General features: G+C 45.9%; 1 protein-coding gene across 2 annotated transcripts in view; it reads right to left on the bottom strand.

Moving 5' to 3' along the window:
* Positions 1-16,140, bottom strand: part of LAMB2 (laminin subunit beta 2) — a 63,874-nt gene that overhangs the window by 13,128 nt on the left and 34,606 nt on the right. For both annotated transcript variants that reach the window (XR_003375641.2, XM_026717937.2), the window contains exons 18-25: positions 14,546-14,689; positions 12,372-12,603; positions 8,718-8,881; positions 7,976-8,200; positions 6,439-6,656; positions 4,489-4,585; positions 2,689-3,061; positions 356-540 (exon numbers count right to left, since the gene is read on the bottom strand). Coding sequence is in view for 1 of the 2 variants with exons in the window: in XM_026717937.2 (XP_026573722.2) it covers positions 356-540; positions 2,689-3,061; positions 4,489-4,585; positions 6,439-6,656; positions 7,976-8,200; positions 8,718-8,881; positions 12,372-12,603; positions 14,546-14,689 (1,638 nt within the window). In the remaining variant the exon portion in view is untranslated. The remainder of the gene's footprint in view (positions 1-355; positions 541-2,688; positions 3,062-4,488; positions 4,586-6,438; positions 6,657-7,975; positions 8,201-8,717; positions 8,882-12,371; positions 12,604-14,545; positions 14,690-16,140) is intronic.

Raw genomic sequence — 16,140 nt, 5'->3', positions numbered from 1 at the left:
CTGCTGCTTTCCTTGCATGCAGCCAAAAGCAGAAGAAGAAAGAAGCAGAAAGAAGCAGCCTGGTGGCCAGGCGATACGCGTGGGCGAGTGGGGCAAGTTCCCCCCCGCCCTTTCCCCCTCCTCTCACTACCTCATGTTGTTTGCAATACAAGCGACACAAGCCTTGTTTTCCTACGGTCCATGTGGGAGGCGCAGCCTTGTGTTCCTGCGCAGCCTGGATTAATTGCTTTGGGGGATGCTTTGGGGGTGACATTTCTCTGCAGACCACCAAAATTTTCTCACGGACCACCAGTGGTCCCTGGTCCACTGGTTGGCGACCACTGTTCTAGACAGAACAATGATAGACAATACTTACCCAACACGTTGGTGTTTATGAGAACATTAAGCTGGTGTTTCAGGTCTGCTAGGCTAAAGTTGAGGCTCCGAACACCACGCTCCAGGGTGCCCAGCGCGTGGTTGGCATTAAAATTCTTGTCCTGGGTGGCTGTCAGCAATCCCTCCAGCTGGGTCAGGGTTTCTGTTATATCAGCTATCTCCTGCCTGATCAGAGCAAGAGAGAGACATGAAATACCTTCCCCAGACTTGTTAATCCAATGCGATGCTTTTTCTTTAGGGACTACTTTAAAGATGTGTGGACTTCAACTCCCAGAATTCTCCAGCCACCAAGTTTGATAAAAATTGAATTAGAGAGACTAGAGTTCAGGGACAAAAAACAACTGCTCTGTATCCAGAAATTCCTCATATCCATGTTACTCTTGGAAGAGCTACTGCCAGCAGGAATGTGATTTGGGTGGTAGGTGATATAAAGCAGTTTTCTATAGTCAACATATTGCTATAGAGGGAAACTAATAAACAAGCCCTGATGGGACAGAGATACATTCTCCAATGTTTTGTTGGAAGAAATGTCCATCTGGGTTCAGTTCCAAGAGGGGAAAAAGACTGGGAACATGGAGGCTGTTTGGAAAGATGGTTTAATCGTGGACAGGATCACCTGCCTTGGAGCTCTTGGGCAAAGAAAAGGGGAAGAGATGCTGAGAGTCCCTGGGTTTTATGCCCTCTGCTGGGCTTTGAATTTGAGCTTGTGTTCTGATTGGCTGTCAAACTCCCATGGGGCCATGCAGAGGTAACTTGGTAGGTTGTCTATTGAGTCCCAGGCTTGGTTGACTCTGGCTGGGTGATGATGTAATGAAAGGGCTTTGGGCAATTCCTATTACGGTTCTGCTTGAAGGAGGTAGATCTTTGCTATGTAGAATAGACTGGCCAGGCCTTAATGGCCCATTAACAAAGATGGTGGGGCTGAGTAGTTCTGCCTCTGAGTTTCTACTTCTCTTTTAGGGGAAATATTCTGCCTTTTTAAATATATCCTAAAACATTTCATTTTTCTAGGAGAGGGGTGGGTGCTAACTTCCTACAGTTTATTCAGTACATCTAATCCCTGGAGTTACACCTCTTGGAAGATGGGGATTTGAGGGATTATTAAATTAGGTTAGGCTAAGAAGAACTGGAAAGAAATTTAATCTTTATATTAAAGAGTAATTATTAGGATTTCTTTTGTTTCAAGAAAACACTAGTGTACAATAGAAAAAGAAACGTGCATGGGTGTTCATATATTACTATACATACAACGGCATAATTTGTTTCATTTGGTCCTGGGATGTGTTGTGAACCCAGATGTTCATCACAGTTTATAGTTTAGCAGGATGTATGAACTCTGTTAATTATGGTTTATCCAATTAATGGCCTTTGAGCTAATGACTTCATTAATTTATCCAATAATTGCTTTTGAATTAATGACTTAATTCTGCAGAAACTTGCTTGGGATGGAACCATTCCATTCTTTAAAATAAAATCAGCTGACTTCATTCTAAATGTGTACTTTAATTTGTTACAGCAGGTGTATTGGGTGAATACAATAGGTCTTGAATAGGTGTTAAAACAATTCGGTGGTCAAATTAACTGGGCAAGTCTTTTGAACAACTGGAGATTTTTTTTAATTAATGGGAGACCTCTAGCTTACAAAACACGCACCCAGAATGATGAACCCTGCCTAATCCCTGCTCTTCTGCTCCTGCCGACTCCAACTTTTGAGTCGACGTAAAGTATTAGTATTGCTTTATAAATCCTTAGTAAGACCGTGCCTGGAATACCACATCCAGTTTTGGTCACCACATTACAAAAACATTGCACCAAAATTCCCAAAAAGGTTGGAAAAAGTGCAAAGAAAAGCAAGTAAGAGGATGAAAGGTCTGGAGAGTCAAACACTATGAAGAACAGTTGAAGGATTTGGGTCTGGCTAGTTTAGAGAAAAGAAGGACATGATAGCAGTATTCCAATATTTGAGAGGTTGCCACAAAGAAGAAGAGGGGGTCAAATTATTTTCCGAAGCACCTGAGGGCAGGACAAGAAACAAGGGATGGAAACTAATCAAGGAGAGAAGCAACCTGGAATTAAGGAGAAACTTCTCCACAGTGAGGACAATTAACCAGTGGAACAGCTTTGCCTTCAGAAGTTGTAGGTGCTCCATCCCTGGAGGTTTTTAAGAAGAGGCTGGACAATCATTTGTCTGAAATGGTATAGGGTTTCCTGCCTGAGGGGGTTGGACTAGAAGACCTCCAAGGTTCCTTCCAGCTCTATTCTGGTTCTGGTTCAGTTGAGCGAAGGTTGGGGCTGGGCTGCCTTTGGACTTACCGCACATCGTCCATATTATGCAAGAGATGAGTGATGGCAGTGGCGGTGGCATTGCGGGCACTGACCACAGCCTGGATGGCGCTCAGTTTGTCCTGCAGCCGACGGAAGGGACCCTCGAACGTGCCAGCAAGCCCCGTTTGGTGGAGCTGTTGCACCCGCTGCATCAGGTTGCGAGTGTGGGCAGCCAGATCTTGCACAATGCGATCCCAGTCTCCAAAGCACTGGTGGCAGGGCTGGCAGGCAGGGAAATCGCCAGCAAAGCCACGGGAGCACTGGTCACAGCGCACGCCGGACACCCCCGGGCGGCAGGAGCAGTGCCCAGTAGCACGATGACATTGCAGCTTCTCAATCCCACGGGGATCACAGTCGCAGGCTGCCAACAACACACACACACACACAAGAAGCTTAGCCCACTCTCTCTGCTCTTCTACACAGTGCCTCTTAGCAAGTTAAGTTCAGAAGAGCTTCATTTTCCCAGAATTAATTCCTTTAACAAGTTGAACTGAACCTCAGACAACAAACCCATTTTCCTATATTGTGTACGGGCAGTCAGGCCTCAACTCACAACTCATGCATTAAGCAACCGTTCAGTTACAAATTGTGGCGGTATTCAATTTTTTTTACTACCTGATCTGTGGGCGTGGCGTGGCTTGGTGGCATGGCTTGAGGGATGGGGAAGGATATACTGCAAAATCCCCATTCCCTTCCCACCCCACCTAACCTGCTTTCCAGCTCCATTCTCCTGTGCAAGGAGACCCAGCCAATCAGCTGGGACTTGGGAGGCTGGGAATAGATGGGGGCGGGGCCAGTCAGAGATGGTATTTGCCGGTTCTCTGAACTACTCCAAATTTCTCCTACTGGTTCTCCAGAACCGGTCAGAACTGGCTGAATATCACCTCTGGTTACAAGGGCATTGAAAAATGACTAGTCCTCACACTTACGACTGCTGCGGTATTCCTATGGTCACATGATCAGAATTTGGATGCATGGCAACCAGCATAGATATTTGCGATGGTTGCAGCGTCTCTGGTCACATGATCGCTTTTTAAAAATCATTCTAGCTGGCTTTCGACAAGCAAAATCAATGGGATAAGCCTGGTTTGTTTAATGACCACATGATGTATTTAATCATGTGGTCATTAAGCAGTTATTTGTTTAACGAGTTTTGGGAAAGGTCATAAAATTGGGTGCAAGTCATTTAACTTTCTGGCTTAACAATGGAAACAAAAGCTTACAATTGTGGTCGTAAATTGAGGAGTATCTGTGTGCTTCCATTCTATCTATTCCCATTAATAATAAAAGCTCTATTTTCTCAGCATGGGGGCCCTTATTTCAGGTAGGATTGTTTTAAAAGAAGGATAATTTCATCCACTTGCCTGCTTGCCTGCTTTCAGAGATATAATTGCACACTTGGCTGTCACAATCTCCGAGGAGGACTTGTTTACCTTATTCCAACACTTTCTTCAGTTTTTGGAACAAATAAATCAACACTGCAAATATGCTGCTTTTCAGTGATGAAATTTTGGGGTTTTTTTCCCCCATGAACTTAAATAGGAATATTAAGACTCTACTAGATGTAAGACATTATTTTGCCTTTAAAACTGAGGTCTCCAAACTTGGAAACCTGTGGACTTCAACTCCCAGAATTCTCCAGTCCACAAGTCTTAAAGTTGCCAAGTTTGGGGCCCCCTGCTTTAAAAGAAACCCGGCTATCCCCACCCCACCCCCTACCCCCAAAATAGATTTAAATTCTGCAATCTGCCATTTTGACAGAGTTTCACATCTTGCTTTCTCTCTTACCTCTGCATTGCTGACCTGGCTGACCCCAATGGTTCTCCTGGCACTCAGAACAGGTGCGGCCTCCGAATCCTGGCCGGCATTGGCACTGCCCTGTGAACTACAAAAAGACAGGTGCCGTTAGAGGACCCCAGCCTGCTAACCAGGGCAGAGGTAGAAATACAGTATGAGGCATGGGAGAGGAGGTAGGAAGAAGTGGCAATAACGGCAACTATGTTAATAATACCAGTAAGAATAATAAGAGGGACGTGGGTGGCTCAGTGGCTAAGACGCTGAGCTTGTTGATCAGAAAGGTCGGCCGTTCGGCGGTTCAAATCCCTAGTGTCATGTAACTCGCATTACTTGTCCCAGCTCCTGCCAACCTAGCAGTTCAAAAGCATGTAAAAAAATGCAAGTAGAAAAATAGGGGCCATTTTGGTGGGAAGGTAACAGCGTTCCAATGGCCTTTGGCATTTAGTCATGCCGGCCACATGACTACAGAGATATCTTCGCACAGCACTGGCTCTTTGGCTTTGTAACAGAGATGAGCACCGTCCCCTAGAGCCGGAAACGACTAGCAGGTATGTACGAGGGGAACCTTTACTTTACATAATATTAAAACATGCAGAAGCATATTCTGTGTAAAGCCTGATTATCTTCCCAATAGAGGTAATGGGAGCTACAATAGAATCTAAATTTGTGAGAATAACCTTGGGAGACAGAAGGAAGAGCTCCAGTCTAGACGATGGTCTAAGAATAGAAAACGGAGTCCAAAGAAGAGATGGGAGTAGAGAAAGCATCTCAGAAAGGACCTTCCTAGTTTTCGGCGAAGTATGCTGTTCCTGTAATCTTACAATAAAGGTAGTACTAGTACTCATTGTTTTGGTTTCCTGAATGACTAACAAGATCTGCACACTCCCAAGGTGGAAGAAATGACAACAAACAGATGCTGTAGATAAGGTGTAAAATTATGGACATCAGCCAGTTTGGGACAATATGGCTTTCTTGCCCAAAACTATTTAAATTCACAGTTGCTGTCAGAAGGATATAAAAGGTGATCATGTGACCTTGGGACACAGCAACGGTTGTAACAATGAACCAGTGGCCAAGCATCTGAGTTTTGATCACATGATCATGGGGATGCTACTGTGAGGCATCCAGAATTGTCCATGGTAATCAATTACTCCGAGACAAGTATAATCTCCAAATGATTTATTAGGAACAGCTCTGGTGCTTCTATTCAATCTCCAAACTGAAAGTCATTTTCAGCGGGCGTTTCACAAAATCCACCTTTCTCTCCTCCCACTTTTTACACTTCATTAATCACGAGAGCCAATTAACTGCAGCTGGAATTTTTTTTAATGCGGCATACGAAATAACCTTGAACTTTCCAACTCCTCCACCACCACCACCCTTTGCATTCCTTAAAATAATCTTGGCAGCTGAATCTCAGAGCTGACAGCTACAAAGGTTGTAACTGTGAATGGTCATGTCACTTTTTTTCAGTGCCGTTGTTACTTTGAACGGTCACTAAATGAATTGTTATAAGTTGAGGCCTACTTGTATTGCTTTATAATGCTTACAGACCTCTCTATGCAGTTTACAGAATTGCCCCCAACAATCGGAGTCCTCATTTTACCAACCTCGGAAGGATGGAAGGCTGAGTCAACCTTGAGCCTGGTGAGAATCAAACTCCTGGAATGAGCAGTGAGTTAGCCCCGCAGTACTGCATTCTAACCACTGCGCCATCACGACTCCAGCCCACTTTTATCCTCTTATCAAGCTTATGAATTACAGCTGAATTAAATTCTCCTCCCCTTCTCCCAGCCTACCAACCAAGGAGCTTCCTGCAAGCCGGAGTCTTCCAGGTTGTGGCCCACACTGTTCTTCCAACACTGGAAGCTCTCCAGTTTTCAACATAACATTGCCCAAGACATCGACGCCTGCGTTGCCTAGCACAGAGCTCAGACTCACCTGATTACAAGCGGGGCTCAATGAGTAATAGGAATGGCAATCACAGGGTTGGCAGCCCTGCCCGCTGGTTAAGTTCCAGAAGTTCGGGGCACAACGGTCACAGTTCTGTCCTTGGACATTGGGTAGGCACTGGCACTGCCCACTGTACCGATCGCATTGGCACTGCTCCCGTGAGGAGCATTTGTTCTGCACAGTACCCAGGTAGTTACAAGAGCAACCTGCAGGGAGAAAAAATATCTATGATATTCACCCCACTTCTTTGAAGGAAAAACGATACACCAATTAGTAAATCAAACCATCGTTACAGAAAAGCAAATAAATATGCCGGTTAAAAAGAAGCCAGTCTCATTGGGCACCATAAACCAAAACTTTTTATTTTGGAGAAGGCTGGGAGATATAGGTTAGCACCAATGTTTTAGTAAGATTGTGCAGAGTGTCTTTTTAACAAGACAGTCTTCACAATCTTTTAGTAAATGTTTCAATAAGATTTGAAGGACTGTCTTTTTCCCAGTCATACCTATCCGACTCCCCAGAGTGAGGCCGGGAATGTTATGGGCCCCCTTTCCTAATTAGGTCCATCTATCAGGACCCAGAAGAAGGGCCTTCTCTGTGGCGGCTCCTTCCCTTCCTGTGGAGCATCATCCACATAGAGATAAGATTGACCTCCACTGTGACTCTCTTTTGCAAGGCCATGAAGATGTGGTTCGGCCAATGGGCCTGGAGACCCAGAGTGAGATGGAACCAATCAAATGGCTCATCTGATTCATACTGCCAAGGGTCGGGGTGTGTGGTTATTGCTTTTTGGATTGGGGTTTATCCTCTTAAGCCACCCGGAGTCACCGCGATTGAGTTGGGAAGGAGTAAGGTAAGGTAAAGTAAAGTAAAGTAGTAAAGTAAAATAAGGTAAGATAAGGTAAGTAAAGTAAAGTAGTAAAGTAAAATAAGGTAAGGTAAGGTACTGTAAGCAGGGGTGGGATACGACAGGGTTAACTATCAGTTCGGGATTTACAAGCTTCCCTGCCCGCTGTGAGCCGCGCGCCTGTTAATCATCATTAGCACGCTGCCTGCCGAGAAGCACCCTTTGAAACAGCCCTCTTTTCTTGTTTTTTTAACTGCAGCTTTGCCTCGTTCTGCAGCTGAACTTGAAAAATCAGGAAATAAAGATCAGGTAAGAGCCCAGGTGGGCAGGTGGGTAAAAACATCAGCACACATAGAACCCGTTCTATGTCTGCTGCTCTTCAGAGCTACCGGTTCTGCAGAGGTGGACAAAACTGGTAGAAACCCACCCCTGACTGTAAGGTAAGGTAAGGTAAAGTAGTAAAGTAAAATAAGGTAAGGTAAGGTACTGTAAGGTAAGGTAAAGTAGTAAAGTAAAATAAGGTAAGGCAAGGTAAGGTACGGTAAGGTAAGGTAAGGTAAGGTAAGGTAAAGTACAGTAGTAAAGTAAAATAAGGTAAGGTAAGGTACTGTAAGGTAAGGTATTGTAAGGTAAGGTAAGGTAAAATCCAGGCAGTCATTATTTGCAGCAGACACTTACGGCGGCAGGTGTGTCGAGTGGCATCGCCATAGTAACCTCTTTGGCAGTGCTGACACTGGTCTCCCTCAGTGTGGTAAAGGCAGCGAAGACATTGGCCTGTGCGTCGATCGCAGGATTTGGGGTCTGCCAGATCAATGTTGTTATTACAGGCGCAGGGCTGGCATCGTCCTCTAACCTGCCAGGGGTTGCCATAATAACCAGGAGCACACTCGTCACAGCGCGGGCCTATGTGAAAGAAGAGTGCTGGTTGGAATGGCTGGGACAAACAGGAGCAAACTCAGCAGCCCAACCAAAGAATCACCAAGGTCACTCCCACCAGTACTGACAGGGCAAGCTACTAGAATATAAATTAAGCAAACCCAACCCCCCTACCATTGATGTCATTACCTAGTTTGGTAATGAAACGTCTGCAAGAAAACAACCGAGCTCAAAGAGCCCCAGGATCCCTCATTTCAACCCTGAGCTACGAATGTTGTTTACTGGAGCAAACTCACCTGTCTTCCCAACATAACCCAACCCGACCCAACGTCTTTCCCCTCCCTCAATTCAAGCCTCCCAGACTGGATTGTGATCTGCTCTTTCAATGCAGCTGGTGTGCTGTAGAGAGCCACTCCCCCAAAGCCTCCCAGACTGGATTGTGATCTGCTCTTTCAATGCAGCTGGTGTGCTGTAGAGAGCCACTCCCCCAATCCTACCACAAGGTGAATGAAGACCTGCCCGCGTGCCCCAAACCTGGACTTGCCTGTATAACCTCCAAGGCAGCTGCACATCACAGTTCCGGAGGGGTTGTCTTGATGGCAAGTGACTGCAAAATTGCGTCCAGAGCCAGGAGCCTCGGGGCAAGGGCAAGGACGGCATTGGCCACCCAAGGACAGTGCTGGGTTCCCATAGTAGCCAGCCACGCACCTGCATATAAGGGAAGAGGTTGCTTTAGGAACAGGGTTTTTTTTTCCTATTTCATTTATTTACTAGCTCTATACCTGTGCTTTGCTACAAACCTATGTAGTCGGGCTTAATTTATGGGGAGGAAAATAAGAGGAAAAAAATTCTGCCTCTGCCTACTAGCATCCATCAGTATTCATCTGGCTAGCGTCCTGTCAGTGTGTGAGAGAGTTGAGGGCTGTTTGGAAAGTGAAACAGTATTTTCTGTGTGAGCAAGGAGACAACAAGAAGCCCGGGCGTGGCTTAGCTCAACTGTTCTGTACTAAAGCTGCTTGCTGCTGTGAAAGTAAAACTGAAACTTCTCTGTTGTGTTTTGGATTTGGAACAGATTTCTTTTCAAGTGGGGAAGGAGGGGGAGTGGAACTCTTTAGCATCAGAGCGTGTTAATAATAATATGCAAAATACTAATGCTGTGATGGTCATTTTGAAAACTTCTTTCTTAGTGAGTACTTAGAAACCAAGAGGAACATAAGCGCCAAATTTCAAGTTTGTAGCCTTTATGGTTCTGGAGATTTTGTGATGATGCATGAGTGGTATTTCACTTCTTATATACGTATATAGATATGTATACCAGCGGTAAACATGTCCAACACACCTTCCTCCTCCTATTTTCCCCACAACAACAACTCCTGTGAGGTGAGTTGGGTTGAGAGAGAGTGTGACTGGCCCAAAGTCACCCAGCTGGTTTTCATGGCTAAGATAGGACTAAAACTGTTTGATCGGTTAGATCGGTTCCCACAGAGACGCGACACCAATAGTGAACGTTCAGCTCTTTATTTAGTTATAGATCAGTATAAAAGCTTGGAGCCGCGGCAACCCTTCATATAGGGATTGCTCACGGCTCGGCGGCCAATGACATCGCATTGAATCTCCCGCGATCAGCTCGGCCAATCGCGGTAGATTCTTAGCACGCCAATCACGGCCATTAAGTCAGCCAATCAGGTCGCGGTCCATGTGGACCAATCAGGTGTCAGGGTTGGAGTATGCTAATATAGTACAAAAACTCTCTTCCACTACATCTTCATACATGATTTCTACTTTCAGTTTGGTTTCTTTCACTTCTTTCCATTTTTCTTCCATGTCCATTTGTTCCCACGATCCAGTTTTGATACATACTACATAATGCTTTTACTTAGCAAGAGCTACTTTTGTTTTATCTCTACTACATGAGAGGCAATGTGCTGTTGTATGTAAGGTCGGGGGGTGGGATTCAAATTTTTTAACAACCGGTTCTGTGGGTGTGGCTTAGGTGGTGGGCATGGCTTTGTGGTCATGTGACTGGGTGGACATGGCTTGGTGGTCATGTTATTGGCTGAGCGTGGCCAACTCAATATCACTCACATTGAGGCACGCATCTTCTCGCCTGGCCTCTCATGACTGTGGGGATGTTGCAACAGTCGTAAGTGTGAAAAATGGTCATAAATCACTTGTTTCAGTGCCATTGTAACTTTGAATGGTCACTCCACACAAGCAAAGTACCAGTAAAGGAGGGGAAAAAAACTCCAGAGACAGGAAGTCTAGTCCTGCCAAGAATGTAATAAGGGTTAATGGAGAGGCAGTTTCTGTAAGCAACACCAGAAAGTTTCCTTCCTGCCTTCTTTACAGGATTAGGCCAGTAATTTCTTCTAACAACCGGTTCTTTGAACTGCTTAGAACGTTAACAACTGGTTCTAGTGAATAGGTGCGAACTGGTGGAATCCCACCCCTGTGTAAGATATTTATTTAGGACTGAAAAGAAAAAAAATATTGTATATGAAGCTTTCACTTCTTACAAAAAAACCAATTTGAATGGGGCTGAACTAGTGCTTTTATATTTTTGTATGTATTCTTTTTGAGGCGGGGGGGCAGGAATACCTTCTCCCATAGTGTGCATTTTTTCAACTTACAAGTTAGCCTTCAGCTACAATATTATCTGGAAGATTTCTCATCTTACTATTAAGCTATCAAAGAAGCCCAACCTTGTTTGGCTTCCGAGTCTGAGAGAGCCACTGGATGATGACTCCTGGACAAATGGCAGGATTGTGATGAATAATCCATGGTATACATAGTTGTGCATATGTCTTTTTGCAAATAGATTTTCTAAATTATGTTTACAACTAAAATGTAGTGTACTCTAAGCCAGGGGTCCCCAAGCTCGGCAACTCTGGGAGTTGGACTCCACAAGTCTTAAAGTTGCTAAGGTTGGAGACCCCTGCTCTAAGCACTTATAAGCCTAAATAGTGGAGGAATGGAAAAATGTTGAGGAGGAAGAAGAAGGAGCAAGTGTTACAAATAAAGGAACAATGTAGAAAAGTGGAACTGGCTGGAAAGATTGATACAAAAGACTTTAGGCTACCAAGAAAGTGATAAAAACGCTGAGAAAATGCCTAAAGGAACTTGCTAAAAGTTACAAAAGAATGATACCAGTAGCTAAGCTATTGAAGGAGGACTTTGGTAGTCTATGGTAGCCAAAAGTCAGGAAGAACCTAGTAGCACCTTTTCAGATTACTACTTTTTTATTAAAAGGCATAAACTTTGATTAAAAGGTTATTGGCTGGATAGGTGCTTCCAGAATAGCCGGGTATGTCTCAAGAAGTGTAAGTTCACCAACAATTAAGCTTCCGATTTACCATCAAATCACGTGTGAAAAAAAAAATCCATCATATTCTGGAAAAAAAAACCTTGTCTATTGTTTGAATGAAAGTGTAGGAATAGCAATAGGAATATTATTTATAAAGCTGCCTTTAAACTTTAAATGTTCGCATTGTTCTCAGAGCCAGGTTGTTTGGTATCCCTCTTTAATGATCCTGCAGTACATGGATGATGACCCTGGTTTGTATTCAGAGATGAGGGCAGTGAAGTACAGGGTGTGGTCAATTCTGCACATCACAATTCTGGATGTGACAAGAACCCAAAACTTTTCTGGGAAATTATTTGAATTGGAAGCAAAAACAAAATGCACCTTTCTAAAGCGCAGGACATTAAAATATACTTCATACAGGTATAGTCCTTGACTTAATTCATTGAGTGACTGCTCAAAATTACCCAGGCATTGAAAAAAGTGGCTTACGGTAATTGTTCACATTACAACTTCCCCGTGGTCATGTGATCGAAATTCAGGTGCTGGGTGACTGACTTACATTTATGACGGTTGCCTTGTCCCGGGGGTCATGTGATCCACTTTAGCGGCCTTCTTGACAAGCAAAGTCAATGGGGAAGCCGTCAAGTTACTAACTGAACAATGAAGTGATTCACTTGGCAACTGGGAAAGAAAGGTCATGAAATGGGGCAAAGCTCATTTAACAATTGTCTCATTTAGCAACAGAAATTTTGGGTACAACTATGGCCATAAATCGAGGACTACCAATATTCCAGGCTGCTGTAGATCTTGAACTCCAGGCAGGAGATCCCGGATGGACTTACACCTATTAGCTAAGGGTCGGCTCTCAGCACACAGTTGCCGTTCCTTCCTTACCTCTCGCACCGATTTCCTTCGGTGTGGCCCCGGCAATGCAAACAGCTGCCTGTCCGCGACTCACATTCTTCTGCTCGGCCATTACACTGGCATGGACGGCAGTTTGGGAAGCCCCAGTGACCGGCCTGGCAGTGGTCGCAGCGAAGCCCAAAAACACCTGCCCGGCATGGACACTGTCCACTGAAGCTGTCACAAAAACTGCTCAGGGACCCTTGGCTGTTGCACTGGCATGCTGGAAGGAGGAAGAGAAACCGTATCATGACAAAGCCCTGGAGAGTTTCCGACTTGGGATGAAGGAAGGCAGAAAACAGTCCATAAGGGTTCAGAAGGTAAAACAGATGGAAATTAGAAGTGAATTACAGCAGTAGCAATCGCATGTATGTCAAATGTGGCATTCAGCAGGTTCTGACCAATTATGGAGAACCAGTAGTAGACATTTTGAATAGTTCAGAGAACCGGCAAATACCACCTCTGACTGGCCCCGCCCCCATCTCTTCTCTGCCTCCCCTTGAGTCCCAGCTGATTGGCTGGGTCTTCTTTTATTGCCCTGCACAGGAGAACGGAGCTGGAAAGCAGGTTAGTGGGGTGGGGAGGAGATTTTGCAGTATCCTACCCCTGCCACGCCCTCCAAGCCACATCTACCAAGCCACACCATGCCCACCCAGCCACGTGCACAGAACCGGTAGTAAAAAATTTCCAATCCCACCACTGAACTAGGTTTACATAATTCTGCCCCATTATGCTTTGTGAGAGTCTCTGAGCGATTTACAATGTGAGCATTATTTGTGTATTTCCCTCAACAACCTAGGTCCCTATTTTATCAGCTTGGAAGGAAGGAAGGCCGAATCAACCCTGATCGAACACCAGGCTGTGGGCAGAGTTTGCTTGCCGTGCTGCCTTCTAATCACTGCGCCACCTGGGCTCTTAATAATTTGATGCTGATTATAGAAAAGCCTCCTCAACTCTACTGAGAGCAGCGGAAAGATGTATTATATATCAACTTCTAATGCAGCTTTCCTTCCCCCACTACTGCTCCCCTTTCCTTTGCTGTTTGAGGCCCCTCAGTTGACTAGCAGGAACGGGAATTCAATATTATGAATTGATTCGTCTTCTGAAAAAGAACCAGTTTGGTCTACTGGTTAAAGGACCAGGCTAGAAGCTGTGAGTTATAGTAACAGATAATCAGAATCGGAAGGGACCTTGTAAGTCATCTAGTCCAACCCCTCGCCCAAGAGGGAGACCCTACACCATTTCTGACAGATGGCAGTCCAATCTCTTCTGGAAAGTCTCAAGTGATGGCGCTCCCACAACTTCCGAGGGCAAAGCTGTTCCATTGGTTGATTGTTCTCACTGCCAGAAAGTTTCTCCTTGTTTCCAGGTTAAATCTCTCCTTGTTCAGTTTCCATCCATTATTCCTTGTCTGGCCTACGGGTGCCTTAGAAAATAGCTTGACCCCTTCCTCCCTGTGGCAGCCCCTCAAATATTGGAAGGCTGCTATCATGTCTCCCCTGGTCCTTCTCTTCACTAGACTAGCCATGCCCAGTTCCTGCAACAGTTCTTCGTATGCCTTAGTCTCCAGTCCGCTAATCTTCCTGGCTGTTCTTCTCTGTACTTTTTCTAGAGTCTCAACATCTTTTTTATAGCGTGGTGACCAAAACTGGATGCAGTACTCTAGGTGTGGTCTTACTAAGGCTTAATAGAGTGGTATTAGCACTTCCCTTGATCTCGATTGTATCCCTCTGTTAATACAACTTAGGATTGCATTAACTTTGTCTTCGGGACAAAGCCAACTGGTTGAATACTAGAAGACCTCCAAGTTCCCTTCCAGCGCTATTCTCATTGATTGATTAAAAAATATCCATGCATACATGGAATGGGGCTGAAGTTTCCATAGAGGACCAGTTCCCATTAAAGACATTTTCCAAAATAGAGAGGCAGGTAGGAGGGTGAACTTCATCCTGTCCTTGCAAGCTGCTTCTTCACCCCAACAAGCCCCACCTAAATAATTTCCACCGCCTCTAATGGTACTTCCAGTAAATGCTCAGCCGGCAAAAGCAGCCAGCTTAGATCAATATTTCTGTTCCTGTCTTCAGCAGCAGCAGCAGCAGCACACCAGCTGGGCTGGCAGGGACAGGCCTGTGCTTTAAGGAGAAAGGAAGCCGCGTTTCACTCACCCTTGCAGCCGCCGGGCCCGAAGCCAAAGGTGCCAGGAGTGCAGCGTTCACAGCGGCGGCCCATGACGTGAGGCTTGCACTGACACTGCCCGCCATCTGGGTTGCACTCGAGGCTCAGAGATCCCTGGAGATCACATTGGCAGGCTGGAGACAAAGGAAAGAACGATCAGCGGAGAAAATATGCTCTTTATGATAACCCTTTGCTTCTCCTTCCCACTGGCACACAGAAACGGACCGGACGACCCACTTGTCTATGTATCGCCCGTCCATGATGTAATGGGGAAAATCTGAAGGGGTTTGCCAGGGTCAGCCCTGTCTGTGCTTGCAGGCTACCAGGGTTGCACAGAGAACAGTCGGGGCTCTTCTCCCAGCGCTCGGTTAGATCACTCACTTGGACCATTCGTCTCTTGTCTGCGAATGAACAGAAAGCTAAACTGGCATGGTTTATATCCCATTACCAGTCCCAATGGTCTCTATTCTGGCTTGGCGATGTCCTCGTTTCTTGCGCAAGAAAGCTGGCCTTCCCCAACGCCCCCCCACCAAGCCCTTCTCCACATCATCAAGAAAAGTGTGTCCCAACCAGAGCACAGCTGTCATGGGCAACAGATTTGGAGGTGGCTCAGCCTGTGGATTTGGCATCTCCCTGCTTCCATTCCTGCCTCTCCCAGCTGGAAGGCCATCTGCGAGACTGGGAGAGGTAGCAGGTGAGTGGAAGAGGAGGCCCTTTGCACGCCAGATCTGAGCTGATCTCTGCCTTGGATTGCTGCCCCCCAAAAAAACAGCTGTCGGGGTGTTTGGGCCGCACGAGCCAGATGTCTCCCTGCTGCTGTTTCATAATGCAACCCTGCAGTTCCTGTTAGATATGGTTCAGGCTGATTTCGAACGCAGTTTTCACCATCCTTCCAGGCTTTAGTGCTCTTCTGGAAAAGCCATCAACCAGTGTTCAAGGGCAGCCTGAACAATAGCTGAGGGGCCCTGGGACTGCATCTGAGATAGCTGAGATCCAGATGGCTCTCCCTTATTTCCCTGCACAGCCATCCTCCAGCACTGGTCAGCTGCTTTTCAGACTGCAGTAAAGCTGCTGCAACCTGTTGTCTACTAAGAGGAAAACTCTAAATGTTGGAATTAAAGACAACTTAAAACTATCTGGAGTATAGGCCAGGATCAAGGTAAAAGCAACCTCACGGAGGGAGACCTTAGGTAAAAGCGGTTATCAGGACATATTGACACCCTGCTTAGGTACACATGGGGAAGGCCAAGAGCAGAGGGGGTGTCAAACTCAAGGCCCCCACTCAAGGCTTCGATCTGGCCGGAGGGGCCGCCCTGGAATCAGCAAAGGACCGGCCCACAGTGCCTCTGCCAGTGAAAATGGAGCCTGGGAGGACGGTGCTTGGTTCTTGCTGGCAGAGGGTTGCAGGAGGCGGTCACCGCCGAAAACAGAGCAAGTGATATCGAGCTGATCATGCCCCCCCACCGGCCACACACACACCCTCCTGAGGTCAAACACAACCCTGATGCGTCCCTCAATGAAGTTGAGTTTGATACCCCTGGCCTGCAGTTTCCAGGAACCATCTCTCCCATCTCATCAGGGCTTC

This window comes from Pseudonaja textilis, chromosome 2 (assembly GCF_049901715.1).
Source record: "Pseudonaja textilis isolate UNSWEBS1 chromosome 2, rPseTex1.2, whole genome shotgun sequence".
NCBI classification, from domain to species: Eukaryota; Metazoa; Chordata; class Lepidosauria; order Squamata; family Elapidae; genus Pseudonaja; species Pseudonaja textilis.
Note: the sequence above shows the minus strand (reverse complement) of the source record. Positions and strands in the feature narration are given on the sequence as shown.